General features: G+C 42.7%; 1 protein-coding gene across 4 annotated transcripts in view; it reads left to right on the top strand.

Annotated features, from left to right (window-relative positions):
• Positions 1-2,420: 2,420 nt before the first annotated feature.
• Positions 2,421-22,183, top strand: part of HDAC1 (histone deacetylase 1) — a 30,980-nt gene continuing 11,217 nt past the window's right edge. For 3 of the 4 annotated variants that reach the window (XR_003420297.2, XM_015080616.3, XM_027059791.2), the window contains exons 1-3: positions 2,421-2,578; positions 9,225-9,337; positions 19,982-20,099. Coding sequence is in view for 3 of the 4 variants with exons in the window: in XM_015080616.3 (XP_014936102.1) it covers positions 2,530-2,578; positions 9,225-9,337; positions 19,982-20,099 (280 nt within the window). In the remaining variant the exon portion in view is untranslated. Of the gene's footprint in view, positions 2,579-5,827; positions 5,871-9,224; positions 9,338-19,981; positions 20,100-22,183 lie in introns of those variants that run through there. The other variant, XM_053210707.1, reaches the window with a different exon arrangement.

The raw sequence follows: 22,183 nt of genomic DNA on the forward strand, positions 1-22,183 counted from the left end.
CAGAGACCAAGGTCCTGAATGGGGGAGGGGGGGGCCTGAGGGGCAGAGATCCTGTGTGGCCTGGGGCCTTGTGATCTTTGCAGGAACCATTTCAAGGAGACTTTTCGGGGATTTTTGCAGAGCCACGACATGATCTGACTTACATTTTAAAAGAATGGCTGCTACTAATGTCTTGAGTTAGTCAATTTATAAAACTGGGAAGATTTTGCATAAATCTCCAGATTTCTAGGGGCGCCTGGGTGGCTCAGTCGGTTAAGTGTCCAATTCTTGATTCATGATCTTGTGGTTTGTGAGGTTGGGCCCCAGAGTCGGGCTCTGCCTGGGTAGTGTGGAGGCTGCTTGGGATTCTCTCTCTCTCTTCTCTCTGTCCTGCCTCTGCTTGTGGGCATGCTCTCTCTCTCTCTCTCTCAAAATAAATAAATAAACATAAAAAAACACTATAGATTTCTACCTTCTCTTGAAAAAAAAAAAAAAAAAAGGACGATTTGGCTTTATTGGATTTACCTGTCATGGAGCTGAGTGGTGGCCACCCTCTTCGGGTGGGATTTGAGCTCTTTCTTTGCCAAAGTCCCTTCCACTCCCAGACAGTGACACTGAGTGTTAGTGGTTATTTATCATCATGCTTGCACTGTTGTTCTTATAATGAAGAGGAAAACGAAATGTTTTTTCCACCTATATTTCCATTAAAAAGTGACAAAATAAAAGATACCTGCAGATGGCACTGTGTTTGAAGAAAGATAAGGGAAAGAAAGGCATATTGCTTTATAAAAGTGAAAAAGGATCCAATTTTAGAAATATGCAAAGCACCTGAATCAAACTAATATAAATTAATATAAATCCGCTTATTTTACACCACCTGCCTCACCTCCGTAAGGATCTGAGTGTCTGATTCCTGTTCTGCATTTTATAAAATGTTGCCACACCCATGACCGCATCTGATCCCCACCCTCCTCTTCGTTCCTGCAGCCATAGAATTGGTGAACTTTGCATTGTTATCCTCTCCAATTTACAAAGAGGGAAGTGGGACCAGAAAGGTTCCTAGCTGGGAAGCAGCAACACAGAACTGGAAATAGGGCTTATTCCCTGGCCCTTTAGCTGTTTTATAATAGAACTGCCAGTCTTAGATCTGTTACTTTTATAATTAGTGCCCCAAATGCTGTTCTCAAATGAGAAACACAAGTGCCCAAGCCCTCTTCAAAGGCTAGAGGCATAAAAACGTATCTTATGGACTACAGGACCATGAGTTTGTAACTTAGTTGGCACACAGATGGTAAGCATTTACTAATATTAATTTTGTGTTGTATTTGTTATTTTAATAGCTCATCACTGTGCTTTTCAGTCTTTCAGCTTTCAGTAATGAACAGTTGATGACTGATCGGTTTAGTGCAGTGTTTCTCAAGGGTAGGGTGAGAGCAATTTTTGCCCTGGAGACATTTTTGCAATGTCTGGAGACAATTTTGGTCATCGGTACTGGGGGTGAGAGTGGAGGTTGCTATTCACATCTAATGAGTAAGGGCCAAGGATGCTGCTAAACATCCTACAGGGCAGGGGACAGCCCCCTGCAACGAGGAATTATCCAGCTCCAAATGTCAGTAGCTTCAATAGCTTGAGAAATCCTGCTTTAGTATAAGGGGGCAATCAGTTCCCTCCTGTGTAAAGGCACTCTTCAGTCCTCCTGGGTGTGTGTGTGTGTGTGTGTGTGTGTGTGTGTGTGTGTGTGTGTGTGTGTGTGTGTGTCTGCACCAGGGAGGTAGGCTTTGGAGTAAGAAAGGCTGGGTTCTACCCCTTTGTTAACAGTGTCTCTGGTGCACAGTAGGCATTCAAAAAATCTGTACTATGAAAGCTGAATTTAATTACTAATTGTGTGACTCTGAGCAGGTCTCAAAGGTCTGAAGTTCATTATTCTTACCCGTAAAACGGGGATAAAAAGTCCTCTTCCAAAGCCGCTGTGAGCAATCATTGAGATAAACGTTGGTAACTCTATTCCACAGTGCTCGGCCTAGAGCGGTTTTCTTTCCTTTGTCAGTTTACTTCTCCCTCTTCCAAACCTGTGTTCTAATCGACGTTCAGCCCTGTCATTAGCTGAGTGACCTTGTGCAAGTCACTTTCCCCCCCACAGGCCTCGGGTGATTCTCTATAAAATTACAAAGTTGGCTTCTGACCTCCAGGCACGCTTCCAACACCGAAATGGGACCGTGGAGTGTACGGATCTGCTTTCCTCCCCCGGGACTAATGGTACGGTCCCCGGGCAGTTTCCCCCACCCCCCTGTCGCAGACCTTGGTACAGGCCCAGGGGGCCCTCGGCTGCCTCTCAGGGCTGCCCTTGCCCCCAGCCGAGTTCCGGGCCGTCCTTGCGCAAGCTGATTGGCTGGAGTCGTGCCCGGGCTGCGCGGCTATAGGTGAGCCCGGGAGGGGACGGGCGGAGCGGGTTGGAGGCCCGCCCCCTCCTCCCCTGGGTCGGACGCTGAGCCGAGCCGCGGGCGGGAGGCCGGACGGACTGACTGACGGGAGGGACGGGAGCCGAGCAAAATGGCGCAGACTCAGGGCACCCGGAGGAAAGTCTGTTACTACTACGACGGTGAGCTCCGTGCGCGTGGCGGGGGCGGGGGCGGGGCCGCGCCGGGCCGGATCCAGGAGAGGGAGGCTGAGGAGATGTGAGCGGGGAGGCTGGGAGAGGCTGAGGCGTTGGGGAAAGGCTGAGAGAGGAGGCTGCGAGGAGGTCGAGGCTGAGAGAGGAGGCTGAGAGAAAGGAGGTCGAGACTGAGGGAGGAGGCTCAGAGGAAAGAGGTCAGGGTGAGGGAGGAGGCTGAGAGCAGGAGGTCGAGGCTGAGGGAGGAGGCTCAGAGGAAAGAGGTCAGGGTGAGGGAGGAGGCTGAGAGCAGGAGGTCGAGACTGAGGGAGGAGGCTCAGAGGAAAGGAAGGGAAGTCGAGGCCGAGGGAAGAGGCTAAGGCCGAGCGGGGGTCGTCTGGAGAAGCTTGGGGTAACTTGGTGGCGGGGGGCGGAGAAGGGGGGGAATCCTCAGGAAGCTTTATGGGGAGAGTTTTAGTGGGACTCCTGGAGGGGAGGCTGAGTCTGAGCCGGGAGGCAGGATCTGGTGGAGAAGTGTGCAATGATCTATTTTCCTGCTGAGAATACAAAAGTCTTCCTCTGCCCCTTTGCTTCCTCATCCTTTTTGGTGAGAGTCCTGCGGAGTCCCCACCTCCTGTCACCAGCCTCCCCTCCCCCAGTCTCTGAGCTGGGCCTGCAGTTGCTGCTGGGAAATGGGGCCCCTGGGCTTGGAAGGAGAAAGTTGCAACCTGTTAAAACAGACTTTTTCATTTAACAAAAGCCTATGGAGCAGCTTACTCTGTACTAGGGATGATTAGCTGCTGGGACCATGGGGCTGATCAGGTCACTTCCCGTCTTCTTCTCAGTCTGGAAGGGGAGATAGACAGTGGCAGGGAACTGCTCTCCAGTGTCATGCTGGGATAAAGGAAAGCTCAGAGTGTTTTGGGAGCACAGAGGAGAGGTACTCAGCCCAGCCTGGGGAGTCAGGGAGGGAGGTGCCATCCTGGACCCGAAGAACAGGAGTTATTAGCCAAGCTCCCGGAAGGCAAAGGTGACAGTAAGTTTAGAGGTAAGAGAGAGGACAGCATTTTTGAAAGCAGGTGTGTGTACAGCATGGCTGAGGCATAGGTTTGAGGGCAGAGTGTAGAAGGTCAGGAAATAGGGTGGACGGAAAGGTTGCAAGTGATGAGGCTTGAACCTCATGATCTGGGGACCAGATCATGAAGGGCTGGACACACTGTCTTAAGGAAGTTGGACTTTATTGTGAGTGCACTTGTGAATCATTGAAGTTTTATGCAGGTTGTGACATCATCAGATTTATACCTCAGACCTATCACTCTGAGACAAATTGAATTCGCCAGTGTACGGGTAAGGAAGACGGCAAGGATCCCAAACTTCTGGGTTGGGCAGTTTGATGTTGAGTGTTTGGAGAAGGTTATGTCAGTTAATAACTTTGGGTTTTGGGTTTTTTTAAGAAGTATTTTTTGAGGGCTATCTCTACTAGGGGATATCCAAGTAGAGGCATCCAGTAGGCAGTTGGCCATTCAGGTCGCCATTTTTATTTTTATTTTTTTCAATTAATTTTGAGAGAGAGAGAGAGACGCAGAGTGCGAGCAGGGGCTGGGCAGAGAGAGAAGGAGACAAGAATCTGAGGCAGGCTTCAGGCTCTGAGCTGTCAGCACAGAGCCCAATGCAGGGCTTGAACTCACTAGCCGTGAGATCATAGCCTTAGCCGACGTCTGACGCTTAACCAACTGAGCCACCCAGGTGCCCCCAGGTTGGCCATTTAGAAGACAAAAATGAGAAGATAAAGATTTTTGGTAGTTGTCAGCATGCAGATGGTAATTTTAGTTATGGAAGAGGATACAATCACCCAAGAAGTTGTATAGCGTGGGAAGAGAAAAAGATCGGAGTGGAATTCTAAGGACATGCACTGAGGAAAAGTCTAGTGCCCTTCATGCTCTGTATTCCCCTGTCGTAGCACTTGTCACTGTGTGTTGGAATTGCCTATTTACTTGTTCGTTCTTCTTAGACAGTAATCTCCTTAGGGAAAGAGACCATGTCTTGTCTAGCTCTGTATGCTCAGCCCCCAGAACAATGCCTAGCTCAGAGTAGGCTGTCAATAAATACTTGCCGATTAAATTGTACAGAGGGAATGTAAGTGAACCAGAAAGTCTTGGGTTACAGTAGCCAAAAGAAGGAAGGAGTGGCCAAGTGTTGGCAAGAACTGTTTTGTGTGTACAGTTTGGAACTGAAGTGAGATTGCGGTAGATTGAAGAATGAATGGATGGGTGAAGACAAGACATCAGATTGAACCCTTTTCTTTTTTTTTTTTTTTTAATTTTTTTTTTTTAACATTTATTTATTTTTGAGACAGAGAGAGACAGAGCATGAACGGGGGAGGGTCAGAGAGAGGGAGACACAGAATCTGAAACAGGCTCCAGGCTCTGAGCTGTCAGCACAGAGCCCGACGCGGGGCTCGAACTCACGGACCGGACCGTGAGATCATGACCTGAGCTGAAGTCGGCCGCTTAACCGACTGAGCCACCCAGGTGCCCCAAGATTGAACCCTTTTCAAAGGAAGCTTGGTTGGGGCAGAGAGAGAGGGTTGTTGATACAGGGGGATGTAGTGGCTGAGAGTTGAGCATATTCAAAATTTGAATGGTAAATAGCCAGGGGGAGGGGTTGAAGATACAGGAAAGAGAGGGATGGGTAATGATGGAGGTTCCTGAAGAGACCAGGTGAGATGGAAACCAGAGCACAGGTATGGGCACTAGCCTTCAGGGGGAAGTTTCTTCATGATGAGAGGCAAGGAAAAGTTCAAATGTAGGCAAGTTTGATGAAGAGAAAGTTGGAGTTTTCAAGATGAGGTAGATTATTTCTTTTCCTGTGAGTGGGGGGAGGGTAGTTGGTAGAGTAGGAATCTTGAGAGAGATAGCTGTGAAGTAGCTGTTGTGAAAGAGGGAGGTAGGAAAATAAATTTGGAAGAGTTGCTGGGCAGTGGTGAGGGCCTATTTGGGGCTGGAGCCTGCGACTTTGTAGCTGTATCGGTTTGCACTGTTTTATGATCTCTCCACCATTAGTTTAAAAAGAGAAAAAGTGGAAAGACTGCAGTTTTTAGGCAAGGGAGATTTCTTACTCCTTGAGAAACCGCTTGTGAGTTTTGCAGTGAGGTCACTAGCTTGGGACTCAGACTTGGTTCTGGCCCTCAGAAGCTTTGCAGTATTGGGCAAGTCACTTTACGTTTGCAGGCCTCAGGTCACTCTCCTATAAAACTGAAAAACTTTGAGAACAATGGGAGAAGCTTTCCACAAGTTTAAAGGTAGTATCTAAAGGAAAATGATTATTTCTTTTAAAAGTCTCTTAGCAACTGGATTAAAAGCTGTTAAGAAAAGGATGGTGTCTGGGCCCCACCCTCAGGTACTCCCCTAGCCTTCTAGATAAGTTATCTTAGTCCCCCAAGTCTAAGCCTTGGCTGATTCAGGTTTGATAGGCAGAGGAGTTGCTGGGGATCAAGGCCCAGGCCAGAGACCTGGATAAGCCGTGATCTAATTATGTAACAGTAATGGTCATGTTACTGACTGCCTTCAAATTGGGTCTGCATCTGGATGTCTCAGCCAATGCCTTGAAAACCTATTCTGTCAATCCTCATAGCTGATAAGCTTGTCTGAGGGTCTCTGGGAGCAAAATTTTCTGCCTGCCTCCTCTGCTACTGCATCTCAAAGTCTGTCTCTATGGGACAGGGTCCCAATTGAATGCCATCAAATACTGTACTCTGGCTTGCGGCTCTGGCTAAGAGCACAGTTCCTGCCCTCAGAGGTCTGCCTAAGATTAAGAGAAGAGGATAAAAGGACATTAAACAAAAACTAAGGAAAACTAAGAAAATTTGAATAAAGCATGGGCTTCTTTTTAGTTAATGACACTGTATCAATATTGGTTCATTAACTGTAACAGATACTTCTTATTTTATCATGTAGAATGCTAATAATAGGGGAAACTGCCTTTGAGGTATCTGAGAACTCCAGCTTTGCAATTTTTCTGTAAACCTAAAATTGTTCTAAAAAGTAGTCTAATAAAAAGACAGAGAAGAGGGTGAGATCCTAAATATCCAACTGTTTAGAAGTTTCCCATTGTCCCAGGCCATGTCTATGACCAAGAGTATTGGAGTGTGGCTTGGATACTATTGGTGGCATTTCCCACAATGCATTGCCCCCTGGAATGAATTCTGTTACTCGTGCCACCAAACCACAGTGCATAAGAGGTTGGGACCTTCTTTTCACTGGTGCTCAAAGATCTGCCTCGTCTTGATGGACTTCTAAGGCGAGAGAGATCTATCCTTGGGTGTGCAGTTCACTTGATTTTTGTGCTGTTTTTTGGCTTTTAACTTTTTCATTAAAAATTTTTTTTTCTTAGGTTTATTTATTTTGAGAGAGAGAGCGTGCACAAGCAGAGAGGAAGGGCAAAGAGAGAGGGAGACAGAGGATCCAAAATGGGCTCTGTGCTGATAGCAGAGAGCCTGACGTGGGGCTCGAACTCAAGAACTGTGAGATTATGACCTGAGCCAAAGTCAGATGCTTAACTGACTGAGCCACCCAGGCACCCCAGTTTTTTCATTTTTTTATAGTAAGCTCTGTGCCCAAGATGGGGCTTGACCTCACAACCCTGAGATCAAGAATCGCATGCTCTAGCAACTGAGCCAGCCAGGCGCCCCCACTTGATTTCTGGAATATTTGTTCCAGGAACTTTGTGGCAAGTAGATTCACAGAGCCCTCTGGTTTAAGTGCAAATTGAAGTAAGTATCTGGTAAACCCAATGTAGCTTTTAGGATACTGAATTTGGAGTCAGAAGAGTCGACCCCTGGATCAGTTATTGGTTGTGTGATCTTGAGCAGGCACTTAACCTCTCTGAATCTCACTGAGTTCAGTTCCTTGAATCTTTATTCAGCTTCTGTGATGTACAGGGCATATTTGTCCTTGTCTTCAAGGAGCAGCCAGTCTTAGGAATATAAATAGATATGTAAGGGGACACCTGGGTGGCTTCAGTCAGTTCTAAGTGTCTAACTCTTGAGTTCAGCTCAGGTTGTGATCTCATGGTCATGGGATTGAGCCCCACATCAGGCTCCCCACTGATCTTGGAGCTTGCTTCGGATTCTCTTTCCCTCTGTGCCCTCTTCTGCTCTTGTGCGCATGCGCTCTCTCCCTCTCTCAAAATAAATAAATGAATAGATAAAAATAGATATGTAAGTAATTCAGATACAAAACAAAATTTGTTAAGTGATATATACAAATTGTATACGGAGGAAAGGACCATTTATTTTGATCAGGAATATGTTTGGCACTTAAGCTGGGCTTTGTTGTATGAGGATCATCAGAAAAGGAAGGACAATCCAGGTCACAGGAACAGTCTGAACAAAGGCTACTTGGGTGTGAAGGTGAATGCCATGTTCAGGATGCTGATAATAATCTAGTGTGTTTAGAACAGAGATTGGCACATTTTCTGTAAAGGGCCAAATAGTAAATATTTTTCACTTCGTGTGCCATATGGGTGGGTCTCTGTGGCAACTATTTACTCAGCTCTGTTATTATAATGTGAAAGCAGCCATAGACAGTATTTAAACTAATGGGCATGGCTGTGTTCCAGTAAAATTTTATTTACAAAAAACAGGCGGCCAATTGTATTTGGCTCAAGGGTCATAGTTTGCCTATTCCACTTTGGAGCGGAGAACTGCGAGAGGGAGAAAGGGAGGGAGAGGGAGAGTGTTGTGGGTTGAATGCCAGGCTAGTGAAGTTGTTCTTTACCCTGTAGGAGATGGGGAGCCATTCAGGATTTTTTGAGCAGAGGAATGATGTTATGAAAGCTGTGTATTAGAAAAATAACTGGTCGTTGTAGTAGATAGTTTGAATTGAAGGCAGAGGAATCAATTAGAAGTCTTTTGCTATAGATGAAACAAGAGATGATAAGAACTTGGTTTTCTTATTTATAAAATTAGAATAATACTTCCTGTTCTAACTATTTTATGGGGTTATTGTGAAGATCCAGTAAGAAAACTAATGTAAATGTGCTTTGACTCCATAAAGTGTCACAGCATGATAAAGGTGAACTGTGACTTATAATAATTCTGAGTACTAACGGTTATTTTTCTGTTGTGGGAGTGAATTCTTTGGAGATATATAGTGGGGTGAGTCACTCACTGCCTGTTATTCCCGAGTAGCATTGGAATGAACCCCTTACACTGTCTAGTTCCTGTGGACTAGACTTAACATCCTTAAATGCTGACCTCACCAGGGTCCTCTGCTTTTTTTTTTTTTTTTTAATGTTTATTTAGAGCATGCACGCATGGAGGGGAGGGGCAGAGAGAGAGGGAGAGCAAGAGAATCCCAAGCAGGCTATGTGCTGTCAGCCCAGAGCCCAACTCAGGGCTCAAACTCACGAACCATGAGATCATGACCTGAGCCAAAATCAAGAGTTGGATGCTTAACTGACTAAGCCACCCAGGCGTCCCTGCTTGCTTTTTTTTTAAATTTTGGAGTTACCCTTCCTCAAGCTGGGTAGAATCTTGGAGACTAGAACGAAAGAGAAAAAGAATTTGACTAGGAGATAGTTATAAAGATTCCTGGATTCTCCTGGGAGTGTATGTCGAACTGTGTCACTGAAACTGTCACTCTTTTTTCTTCAGGGGATGTTGGAAATTACTATTATGGACAAGGCCACCCAATGAAGCCTCACCGAATCCGCATGACTCACAATTTGCTACTTAACTATGGTCTCTATCGAAAAATGGAAATATATGTGAGTTACTGGGAGCCCTACCCTCTCTAACCTCATCAGCTCTGGTCATAGTTATTCATCTCATTTTCTCAACTACTCATTCATCAAATGTGTTGAGTGGCTATTATGTGGCAGACACTGTAAATGATAGAGATTTCTGTTTTTAAAGGGTTCAGTCCAGTGCTGGAGACTGACATGTATACAAATAAGTTGTACTACAGTCTATTATAAGTGCAATAATTAAAAAATGTACAAGATGCAGAGATAATAAAGAGTGAAGGAGGAAGGGAGCCTTGGAATGTTTTCTAGAGGTGATATCTGAGCACAATTTTAGAGACTGAATAGAATTTAGCCTGGAGTTCAGGAGGAGACCGACATTCTAGACCAAGGGAAAAGCATAGACAAAAGGCAAAAAGAGGTGAGAACAATATGATGTGTTGGGAACTGCTACAAGTAGTTCGATGCACAAGCAGTACTGTAGTGTAAAGTTCACAGGTATGAGTGAGGGGACCTAGAACTGGAGAGAACAGAAAGGATTGGATGTGCTGTGCTATGTGACAAGCAGCTCTGATGGGCAAGAGTCAAAAAATCCAACGTTGAAATGGGGATTGTGTTGAACTAGACGCCCAAGTCTCTACTGGGCGTTACTGGAGAGCATAGACTATCTAAGTTCTTTAAAAAAAAAATTTTTTTTAATGTTTGTTTATTTTTGAGAGAGAGAGAGAAAGAGACAGAGTGCAAACAGGGGAGGGGCAGAGAGAGAGGGAGACACAGAATCGGAAGCAGGCTCCAGGCTCTGAGTTGTCAGCACAGAGCCCAACGCAGGGCTGGAACCCACGAACCGTGAGATCATGACCTGAGCCGAAGTTGGATGCTTAACCGACTGAGCCACTCAGGCTCCCCTAGACTGTCTAACTTCTTGACTCAGTTCCAGCTGATTTTTGCCCATCTACAAGTTTTTAAAGAGAAGCTGGAAATCCACATTATTATGTAAAATTGCCTGGGTTTCAGATATTGACCCAAGTTGGTTTTTTGGTTTTGTTTTTTGTTTTTTAAAACATGTTTGAACAAAAACACATCAGTACATCTGTGGACTAAATTTGGTCCAAAGGTTCCCAGTTTGAACCTCTTCTGGAGGCAGTGAGGAAAAAGTAATGGATTTTGTTTTATTTTATTTTTTTAAGTAAGTATGTATGTATGTATGTATTTATTTATTTATTTATTTATTTATTTATTTTAATGTTTATTCATTTTTGAAAGACAGAGAGAGACAGAGCACAAGCAGGGGTGGGGTGGAGAGAGAGGGGGACACAGAATCCAAAGCAGGCTCCAGGCTCTGAGCCGTCAGCACAGAGCTCGACACGGGGCTCGAACTCACAAACCGCGAGATCATGACCCGAGCCGAAGTTGGACACTCAACCGACTGAGCCACCCAGGCGCCCTTAAGTTTTTTTTTAACGTTTATACCTGCCATGGGGCTCGATCTCACAATCACAAGATCAAGAGTCTCCTACTCCACCAACTGAACCAGCCAGGGGCCCCCAGGCATGCATTTTAGAAGGAGGGAAGCCAGTTACGAGGCTGTTGCAAAGATCCAAATGAGAAAATCAAAAAGGGCTGAGGACTCGTGTTGCCTTATGGTTAGAGCCTAAGAGTCTGTGGTTGAAGTCTGTGCCGGCAGCTTAAGTATCCTAGCAACAGCAGTATCCTTCCTCACCATTCCAGAGACTGAAAGAAGATGAGTCTTCTGTCTCAGATGGCCATGTTATGTCCCCAGAGCCACTGGAGGCAGCTGAGGAAGCAAGGAGGGAAGGGAGACAGAGGAGCAGACGGACCTTGGGACCAGAGAGCTTTTTCAGGTGTAAAAGGCAGCTGGGAATGAAAAACATAAAAAAGGTAGCAGAGGCTTTGAGGGACTCTAGGGAGGAGACTAACATTTAGATAAAGAGAGGATACCTAAACATGGAATAGCAAGCACCAAGACCTTCCGGAGATGCCTCTTGCACGTGTATACCATGCTAATCTGGCCATGACTTGTCTCCTTTCCTGCTACTCCCCTCTCAGAACCCTCCAAGTCAGCCAGATCAGATTCTGCCTCTTTCCACCCCATCCTGATTGGGAGGAGTATTTAATCTGCCAGTCATATCTTACTCATCTTCAAAAGTCACCTCAAGCCCTCTTTCTTTCATTCAACAGATTTTTGTTGAGTACTTGTCATACCCCAGGGACTATATTAACCTCCATGAGTGATATTGAGATACTAAAAAATGGATCCTATCTTCAAGTGAGAGGAAAAATAAACTAACATTTATTGAAGATTGCTAGTTCTAAGCCAGAGCCACTTGTTATTTTGTGTAATCCATATAGCAACCTAATTTATAGATGAGAAAACAAGGTCAGAGAGGATAATTAACAGGTTCAAAATCACAAAATCACATGAACTAAGACTCCAACTCAGATATATCTGGTTCCAGAGTCTTTATCTGTTCATTTGTCCTATTCCCTCTTCCCAAGCAGCATTTTAACAAGAAGCCGAGAGGTAGAATGTCTCAAGATTTTTTGGTGATGTCATCAGGGACCCAGGCTTATTCTGTTTATCCTTCTGCTCAATCATCCTTAGTTTATTTGATTTTATCCTTTTGTTTTTTGCCTTGAAATCACATAATGGCTGTCTTAGCTCCAAGTACCATGTCTTCATATGACAGAATCCAAAGAGGAAGGAAACAGGCAAAATGGATCATTTTCTACTATTTCCACACACACCCCTCCCCTTTTTATTAAATAGCAAAACCCTTCCTAGAAGTTTCCCAACAGATCTCCCTTTAAATCTCATTGGGTCATTTGCCATCCTTAGACTATTCACCGGCAATTGGCTTAGACTAATCACATTTGATCCCTTCGGCTGAGTACATTAACACCCAACCAAATTGAGATCTGTTAACAAGAAGGTAGAGAATGGCTCTTTGGGAAGCATCTAACAGTGGCTGTCATAGAGATAATAAATAATATCTTACTGGAAATTACTTCATCTGTGTGGTATTCTTATTGTAAACTTGTAAAACAAAATTCCAGTATAATCTCTTTCTTAAAAATCTAGACTTGCTCTCTTTAGTGTGATCTGTTTCCTTCTTTGGCCACTGAGTATGAATCTTCTTCAGTCTTCTTCCCCCAACAGTTCATCCCTTCTAGACTTCTCTGGGCTGTGATCCTAGTTTTCTTTTCCCAAAGCACAGATAGCCATTTTAGTATATGTCCTGAAATTGATGGCTTTTTGGGTCAATCCTAGAAGAAGCTCCTTAGACTTCTTACAGAAGTTGTTGTATTCTGGGGCACCTGGCTGGCTCAGTCAGTAGAGAATGCACCTCTTGATCTTGGGGTTGTAAGTTTGAGCCCTACAGTGGGTGCAGAGATAACTTAAAAACAAAATCTTTAAAGGGGGGGGAAAAAAAGCAGTTTCTGTATTCCATCTCTGTACCTGAAGGAGACATGTTGAAGTCTTTCACACAGTTGGTCCCTCCCCCAATTCTGCCTCCACACATCTAATTAATCTCTCCCAGAATCTACATCCTCATTTTTCATCCAGGAACCTTCTTATTTACATAATCAACAATTCTGCTCTCTTCCTTGCCTTGGATGCTAATTTTGTATATTCCCAGGCTTCTTATTCATCGCCTTCTGTTCTTTTGTGCTTTTTTTTAAAAATGTTTTTATAAAATATTGAGTAGATATGAAAAAATTTTTATAAAATATGTGGAAGGTATAAAGAATCACAATTCACTTAATACCACCTAGTTTAAGAAAACAAACATTGCCATGACTGCTAAAGCCCCTATATGCTCTTCCCTGATCCTGTCTACTTTCTTCTTCCCCAGAGTTAACCTCTGTCCTGAATTTGGGACTTATTATTTCCTTGCTTTTATTTACTTATTTGTTTGTTTATTTATTTATTTATTTATTTGAAATTTTTGTTATTTTAGAGACAGCGTGTGTGCAAGCAGGGGAGAGGGGTGGGGGGACAGAGAGAGAGAATCTTAAGCAGGCTCCATGCTCCCCGCAGAGTCCCAACTGGAGCTGGATCGCACAACCTGAGCCGAAATGACCCGAGCCGAAATGCAGAGTCAGATGCTCAACGAACTGGGCCACCCAGGCACCCCTCTTTCCTTGTTTTTTAAAAATAATTTTGCCAGTGGGCGCCTGAGTGGCTCAGTTGGTTGAGCATCCGACTTCGGCTCAGGTCATGATCTCGCGGCCAGTGAGTTCGAGCCCCGCGTCGGGCTCTGTGCTGACAGCTCAGAGCCTGGAGCCTGTTTCAGATTCTGTGTCTCCCTCTCTCTCTGACCCTCCCCCATTCATACTCTGTCTCTCTCTCTGTCTCAAAAATAAATAAACGTAAAAAAAAAATTAAAAAAATAATTTTGCCAGTATGTATTTTTAAACGATACATGTTTTAGTTTTACGTGTTTGAATATTATGTAAATGGAATCATACAGTATTATTATGTGACTTACTTGCCTTTTTTGTTCAACATGTTCCTGAGAGTCATACATGTTGATGGATGTAGCTAGACTTATTTTCACTGAAAGAATATACTACAGGACATATGCACATATTTACCCTTATTAGATAATGTTAAAATGGTTTTCAGTTGCCACCAATGTAGAATTAAAGTTGCTCTCAGTCCTTGCCAACACTTAATATTGTCATATTTAATTTTTTTGTCTGTTTAGGTTGGTGTGAAATGATACTTACTATGGTTTTGATTAGTATTTCCCTGTTTACTAGGGAGATTGAGGATCTTTCTGTATGTTTATTGGTCATTCAGTTTTCCTTATTGAAGTCCCTATTCAAGCCTTTTATCCATTTTCTTATTCAATTGTTCTGTTTTTGTTTTTGTTTTGATTGGGCCTTAGATACACAGAATTGAGATAAACATTATCCTTGGCTCATAAGCATCAAAAGAAGGTCCATTTTTGGTCTTTTTGAAATACGTATTTTACTGTTTATTCATTAACTTAAATATTTTCATAGTGCTATGAATATCCATATTCCTACACCCCAATCACTCTTCTAAATTTTGTGTTTATTATACTCTTGCTTTAAAAAAAAAATGTTTATCCTGGGGCGCCTGGGTGGCTCAGTTGGTTGGGCGACTGACTTCAGCTCAGTTCATGATCTTGTAGTTTGTGGGTTCGAGCCCCGCATCGGGCTCTGTGCTGACAGTTCAGAGCCTGGAGTCTGCTTCCTTTTCTGTGTCTCCCTCTCTCTGGCCCTCCCCTGCTCACGCTCTGTGTCTCTCTGTCTCTCAATAATAAATAAATATTAAAAAAAATTTTTTTAAATGTTTATCCTGTGTATATATGCCAAAACAATATATAGTAATTATTTACTTGTTTTTGAACTTTTTAAAAAAGGTGTCATACTGGGGCACCTGTGTGGCTTGGTTGGTTAAGCATCCAACTTCGGCTTAGGTCCTGATCTTGCGGTCTGTGAGTTTGAGCCCTGCGTTGGGCTCTGCTGACAGCTCAGAGCCTAGAACCTGCTTCAGATTCTGCACCTCCCCCAGTCGCACTCTGTCTCTCTTTCAAAAACAAATTAAAAAAAAAAAAAACATTAAAAAAAAAAAGGTGTCATACTATGTAATCTTCTGGGACTTGCTTGGTTTTTTTTTTCTTTTTTTAAGTTTATTTATTTATTTATTTTTAGTAATTTCTATACCCAGTGTGGGGCTTGAACTCCCGACCCTGTGATCAAGTCACACGTTCTCCCAACTGAGCCAGCCAGGTGCCCCCTGTGCCTTGCTTTTATCACACAATATTATGTTATGAAAATCCATCCACCTTGCATATAGCTTTAGTTCTTCCACTTTTCTCTGATGAGTAATATCTTATTGTCATTATACTTCAGTTTATCTGTTTTTCCATTCTTAATTTGTGTCTAGTTTTTTAATATTGTGAGCAGCGCTTTGAATATTCTTGTACATGTCTCAGTTCATACAAGCAAAAATTTTGGCTGTTTCTCTAGTAATAGAATTGCTGGACTGTAGGGTATGTGAATATTAAATGCCTCGTTGCTTTTCACTGTGGTCAAATGAATTTATAGTCCCACTGGCAATGTATAAGAGATACCTTGATTCATATCCTTTCCTATACTTGGAATTAGACTTTAAATTTTGCCAACTAAATGAGTGTGAACAGTATGTGATTGTGATCTTGATTTGCATTTCACTAATAACGAGTGAAACTGAGTATCTCTTCGTATGTTTATTAACTATTTGTGTGTCCTCTACTGTGAAATGTTTTTTCCTTTGCCCATTTTTCTCTTTTTGGTTGTTTGGCTTTCTTTTTCTTACCAGTTTGTAGTAGTTCTTTTTCTGGTATAGATAGTCCAGTGGCCATACATTGCTCCAAATATCTTCTGTTTTGGTTTTGCCTTTTCACTCTAAAGTATCTTTAATGAACAGAGATTCTTGATTTTAATATAGTTATATTATTTCCTTTATAAGTGCTTTTTGTGTTTTAAGAAATCCTTCCCTTGGGGTGTCTGGCTGGCTCAGTCAGAAGAGCAGGCGACTCTTGATCTCAGGGTCATGAGTTCAAGCCCTGTGTTGGGCTTAGAGCTTACTTAAAAAATAAAAATAAAAATAAAAATAAAAGATTTATAGGTTTGCCTTCACATGTATTTACTATATCTAGAATAGATTTTTATGTGCATTGATGGATGAATGCATAAAGAAGATGTGGTATTTATATACAGTGGAGTATTAGCAATCAAAAAGAATGAAATCTTGACATTTGCAACTACGTGGATGGAACTAGAGGGTATTATCCTAAGCGAAATTAGTCAGAGAAAGACAAATATCATATGACTTCACTCATACGAGGACTTTTAAGACACAAAACAGATGAACACAAGGGAAGGGTAGCAAAAATGATATAAAAACAGGGAGGGGGACAAAAACATAAGAGACTCTTAAATATGGAGAACAAACAGAGGGTTACTGGAGGGGTTGTGGGAGGGGGGATGGGCTAAATGGGGAAGGGGCACTAAAGAATCTACTTCTGAAATCATTGTTGCACTATATGCTACCTAACTTGGATGTAAGTTAAAAAAAGAAAATAGAATCGATTTTTAAATATAGTCTGAAGTAAGAATCCACTGAAATTTTTTCATTCTGCAAATACTTATTAAGCACCTGCTTTGTGCCAGGCATTGTGTATGGGTCTGTTTTTGGGCCTGTGTTCTGTTGACTTGGTCTGTTTATTGACGCATATGCCAGTACCCAGTGCTTAATTGTGATAGCTCTTCAGTAAGTTTTGACATCTAGTAGCACAAGTCCTCCCACTTTGTTCTTAAAAAAAAACAACTGACTTGCTATTTGCCCTTTGTGCTTCTTTTCTTTTTTTAATATTTATTTATTTAAATGGCAGTATTCTTTTTTTAATGTTTATTTATTTTTAATGTTTTACTTATTTGAGAGAGAGGGAGAGAGAACGTGAGCAGGGGAGAGGCAGAAAGAGGGGCGCGGACAGAGGATCCAAAGCGGGCTCTGTGCTAACAGCAGAGAGCCTGATGCAGAGTTCGAACTCATGAACTGAGACATGAGATCATGACCTGAGCTGAAGTCAGACGTTTAACCAGCTGAGTCACCCAGGAGCCCTTTGAACTGCTATATAAATTTTAGAACTCATCAAGTGCTGGGATTTTGGTTGTAATTTTATTGAATCTTTACATCATCTTTTTTGTTTTGTTTTTAAGTTTTTTATTTATTTAAGTACTGTCTACATCCTATGTGGGGTTCACACTTAAAACTCTGAGATCAAGAGTTGCATGGTCCTCTGACTGAGCCAGCCAGGCACCCGTGAATCTTTATACCATCTTAGGGAGAATTGATATTTTGAGAATATTTAACCTTTGCATCAGTGAACATGGCATATTTCCATTTATTTGGGTCCTTTTATTTTATTTTTTATTTTATTTACGTCTTGTCTGTTTTTTTAGAGGGAGGGAGAGCACGCAAGGAGGGGCAGAGAGAGAAGGAGACAGAGAATCCCAAGCAGGCTGTGCCCTGTCAGCACAGAGCCTGAGGCAAGACTTGATCTCAGGAACTGTGAGATCATGACCTAAGTGGAAGTTGGACACTCAACTGACTGAGCCACCCAAGCCCCCTAGATTTTTTTTTTTTAATGTTTATTTATTTTGGGGAGAGAGAGCTCGAGCACATGCACGCACAGGGGAGGGGCAGAGAGAGTCAGGGACAGGGTATCAGAAGCAGGCTCTGTGCTGTCATCAGAGAGCCCAATGCAGGCTTGAACTCACAAACTGTAAGACCATACCCAAACCAAAGTTGGATGCTTAACTGACTGAGTCACCCAGGCACCCCTAGAAATTTTTTCAAAGTAATTACAAAAATTTTGTTTTTCATGTTTATTTTTGAGAGAGAGAGACAGAGCGCGCGCGTGCGAGTGCGCACAGGGGAGGGGTAAAGAGGGAGACAGAGAATCCCAAGCAGGCTTTGCACTGCCAGTGCAATGCCTCATGTGGGGCTTGAATTCACAATCCAGGAGATCATGACCTGAGCTAAAATCAAGAGTCTCTTGCTCAACTGACTGAGCCACCCAGGCTCCCCTCCAAGTACTTCTTTTTAATGCTATCATAAACTATCTTTTAAAATTTTTATATTTAGGTTGTTTACTGGTATAGAGAAATGTAGTGCAATTCTTTTTTATTTAGACATATATCCAGAGTCTCTGTAGATCTCTTTCTACTACCTGTTGTTTCTGTGAGCTCTCACTCGTAGTGCTTTGTTTCCTTGCATGTTTTGTAATTTTTGACTCTACGGTCATATTTTTTGGAACTTTGTGGCCTGGGATGAAGACAGGTTCTTAAAGCAAGATTTGCCTTTACTTTGTAAAAGAAGTAGCTTTTGAGATGGGCTTTGTCCTTGTTGAATGTAGTACATGAGGAACATGGAATCAAGGGGTGGCTTCTGTCTTAAAAATTGGGTAGTTGGTGGTGAGAATAGGAACCCTGGGAAAGAAGAGCATAGGAGAAATAAAGCAGTGGATGGCAGTCAAGATTATAGAGGAGGTGTAATGAAAGGGATGGGCTGTGGATTGAAATGGAAGTCAAGAAAGGGTGTTGTTAAGGATTATAATTAGTTTCTCAACCTGAATGGATATTTGTGTCATTAACAAGAATATTAAAAGAGAAGTCTGGAAGTTAAATATGAATGCCTCTCTATAAGTTGTTAGATCCAGTTGAATTTGAAGTGCCTCTAGGATTCACAGGTGGAGCTGGCTGGGAGGTTGTTGGAATTGTGAATCTGGAGCTCAGAACAGAAATCAAGATGGAGTGAGTCTAGGTTGTTGGAATTGTGAATCTGGAGCTCAGAACAGAAATCAAGATGGAGTGAGTCTGGGCAGGCATCTATATAGAAGGTAGAGTTAAAGCTCCATCTACAACATTGCCATGAGGGTAAAAGGCTTAATACAATAAAAACAACTTCGGGGGCTCCTGGGTGGCTCAGTCAGTTGAGCATCTGACTTCAGTCCGGGTCATGATCTCACAGTTTATGCCTGGCATCGGGCTCTGTGCTGACAGCTCAGAGCCTGGACCTTGCTTTGGATTCTGTCTCCCTCTCTCTCTGCCCCTCCCCTGCTCATACTCTGTCTCTTTCTCTCTCAAAAATAAATAAACGTAAGCAAACAAACAACTTAGTATTTGGAGCCAAGTCTTGCTTCTTTCACTATGAGTGTGGTATATAAAACAGTATCCACCTTTTAGTCTTACATTCTGCCTTATACCGAGGATTAAACAAACACCAAATAGTGCCTGGAGCCCGACCTCTGGGTTTCTATCCCAGTTTACCAACTGTGTAGCTTTGGGCAAATTACTTAACCTCCCTGTGGGCAGAGTGAGGATAATAATAGTATGGAGTTTAAGAGGTTGTTGTAAGGATCACAAAATCACATACAGTGCCTGGCACAGGGTAAACAATGTTATATGTGTATTGAAAATGCTTTATAAACTATAAAGATATTCATAATTGGAAGAGCAGAGGGTCATCTTCGAAGAAGACCTACCTTTAAGGGATGAGAGGAAGAAAAGAGAATTTTTAAAAAGAGGGAAAGAGGACTCAGAATGTTGGGATAATCAGGAAATGACCATGTCAAGGAAGGTTCAGTGGGGAGGGTGTGATGAGAATTGTTGTGATGATGATTTATAAAAGATTTCCTATCTATTTCAGTTATTGTTAGTCACCTCTTTTTCTTAAACTCTTGGAGCCTTTCGGACCATAACTATTTAAAAAGAAATAAGAGTTTGTAAGCATTTCACAATTTACAAAGAGATTTAACTATCTCCTCCAATTCTCACACTGTTAGGTAGAAGTTGTTGCCTCTATTTAGTAAGTGAGAAAATTGAGGCTCACAAGGTAGACTTGCCCAAGTAACAGAGCTTGAGTTGCAGTTCTGTTTTTTGATACTGAATCTCCTTTGATAATCCTATATGCCTAATTAGATCACAAGTTTCCTGAGGCATTAATCTAATCAGTAATTCCTTGCCTAGCTCAATGCTGGGTGGCTCTTCTCTTAGTGTTCAAAGTAGACTAAGTGAAGAGTGGCTTGGGTCTGGAATAACATGTTCTTTCTCCCCTCTTCCCTCTAGCGCCCTCACAAGGCCAATGCTGAGGAGATGACCAAGTACCACAGTGACGACTACATTAAATTCTTGCGCTCCATCCGCCCAGATAACATGTCTGAGTACAGCAAACAGATGCAGAGATGTAAGTCCATTCTGTTCCCTCCTTACTCTCAAGGCCCCAGTTGGATCTGCCCTTCAGTTGCAGAGGCTTACCCTGCCTTCCCTTGTATCTCCCATTCATCCCACACTTGATTTCCCCTGCCTTCCAAGGATGCCAAAGTGCAGCTCTTTTCTCCAGTCTAGCTTTCCTTGTTTCTTGATTATAAAGAATAGTGTTTGATCTTTGTCTAGTTAGGTTCACAACAATATGCCAAGAAAACCCTAATTGTTGTGATGGAAAATGCACTGACGTAGGAGAGGGAGACAGAGATAGAAGTCCCAGCTCTGACTCTTAACTGACCAGGCTGGTCACTTCCCCTCAGATTTTTCTTTCGTAAAATGGACTGGATGTCATCCCATACAACTATAACTGCTCTCACTTTGTATTAATTGAGAATCGAGGGGCCACTTAGGACAGATTCTAGGTGATGTAATCTTTGAGTTGAGGTGATTCTACCCCTGCTTCCTGAGACTTGAAACAGGTGTCATCTCGGAAGCTACACTCAGTTTGTAGGAATTAATGAGGCTTATTTTAGCTATGGGAGAAAATGTGTTTAAATTTGGAAAAAACTTATATCTGACTTCTCCCTGTGTTATTTTAGAAATTATCTCTTAGCACCTAATATCTCATATAATAAAACAATGAAACATCATTGTCCAGAAGTTTTGATTAGCTTGTAACAGTTTATTTGGAAATATCAACAAATCTGTGGCACTTGTTGCTACTGGCCACAAGGTAGTCTGATTCCCAAGGCAGAAAGTTTATTTGTTATAATAGTTGTGCAGTTGTAATGATTACAGAACCACAGAGACCTTTTTCATATTTTATTTAAAAATTTTTAATATTTATTTATTTTTGAGAGAGAGACACACACAGAGAGCGAGCGGGGGAGGAGCAGAGAGAGAGGGAGACACAGAACCTGAAGCAGGCTCCAGGCTCTGTGCTGTCAGCAGAGTCTGATGCGGGGCTCGAACTCATGAACTGTGACTCATGACCTGAGTCAAAGTCGGACAACTTTAACTGACTGAGCCACCCAGGTGCCCCTATAGTTTTTTGTTTTTGTTTTTGTTTTTACAGAGGCCTTTTTTAAAGTATTATTACCACCCACAACTCCAGGAGCTGCTGCCCCTGTAAGTGCAGTATTTGCTCTTTGAATTGGCAGGATCTTATTTCCTTCCAAGATGAGACAAATTCCTTTCTTTGCTCTAGATGGCTTTAGAGCTTTTCATAACCTGTCGAGGCCAGTGATCAGGCTCCACTGTCAGCAAAGAGGACTCTCATTAGAGAAGCAGCTTGGTATTGAGGCAAGAAAATGAGTTATTTTTTGTTTAAAAAAAATTTTTTTTAATTTTTTTTTAACATTTATTTATTTTTGAGACAGAGACAGAGCATGAACGGGGGAGGGTCAGAGAGAGAGGGAGACACAGAATCTGAAACAGGCTTCAGGCTCTGAGCTGTCAGCACAGAGCCTGATGCAGGGCTCAAACTCATGGACCATGAGATCATGACCTGAACTGAAGTCAGATGCTTAACCAACTGAGCCACCCAGGCACCCTTGTTTAAAATTTTTTTTAATGTTTATTTATTTTTGAGAGAGAGAAGAGTGCCAGTGGGAAAGGGGCAGAAAGAAAGGGAGACACAGAATCTGAAGCAGGCTCCAGGCTCCAAGCTGTCAGCACAAAGCCTGATGTGGGGCTCAAACCCACAAACCGTGAGATCATGACCTGAGCCAAAGTCAGATGCTTATTGACTGAGCCACCCAGGCACTCCAAGAGAATGAGTTTTGATGTCTTGGTTTGAATCCCTTAGCTCTACCACTTAACTGTGTGTTCTTAAGCAAGTCCTCTAGCCTCTCTGAGCCTTGTTTTCTCTTCTTTAAAAGGAAGACAATAGTGCTTATTTCATAGTGGAAGTTGTCGGGGATAGGTGAGATAGCACTGTCAATGAAGCACTGACTGTCAATGAATAGTAACTTTTGCTGTGATGACTTATTATTTTCATCATTTTCCAATCTGTCAAGGCAGACATAAAATATTAGGCCCTCAGGAGTGCCCAGGTTTGGGTCT

This window comes from Acinonyx jubatus, chromosome C1 (assembly GCF_027475565.1).
Source record: "Acinonyx jubatus isolate Ajub_Pintada_27869175 chromosome C1, VMU_Ajub_asm_v1.0, whole genome shotgun sequence".
Taxonomy (NCBI): Eukaryota; Metazoa; Chordata; class Mammalia; order Carnivora; family Felidae; genus Acinonyx; species Acinonyx jubatus.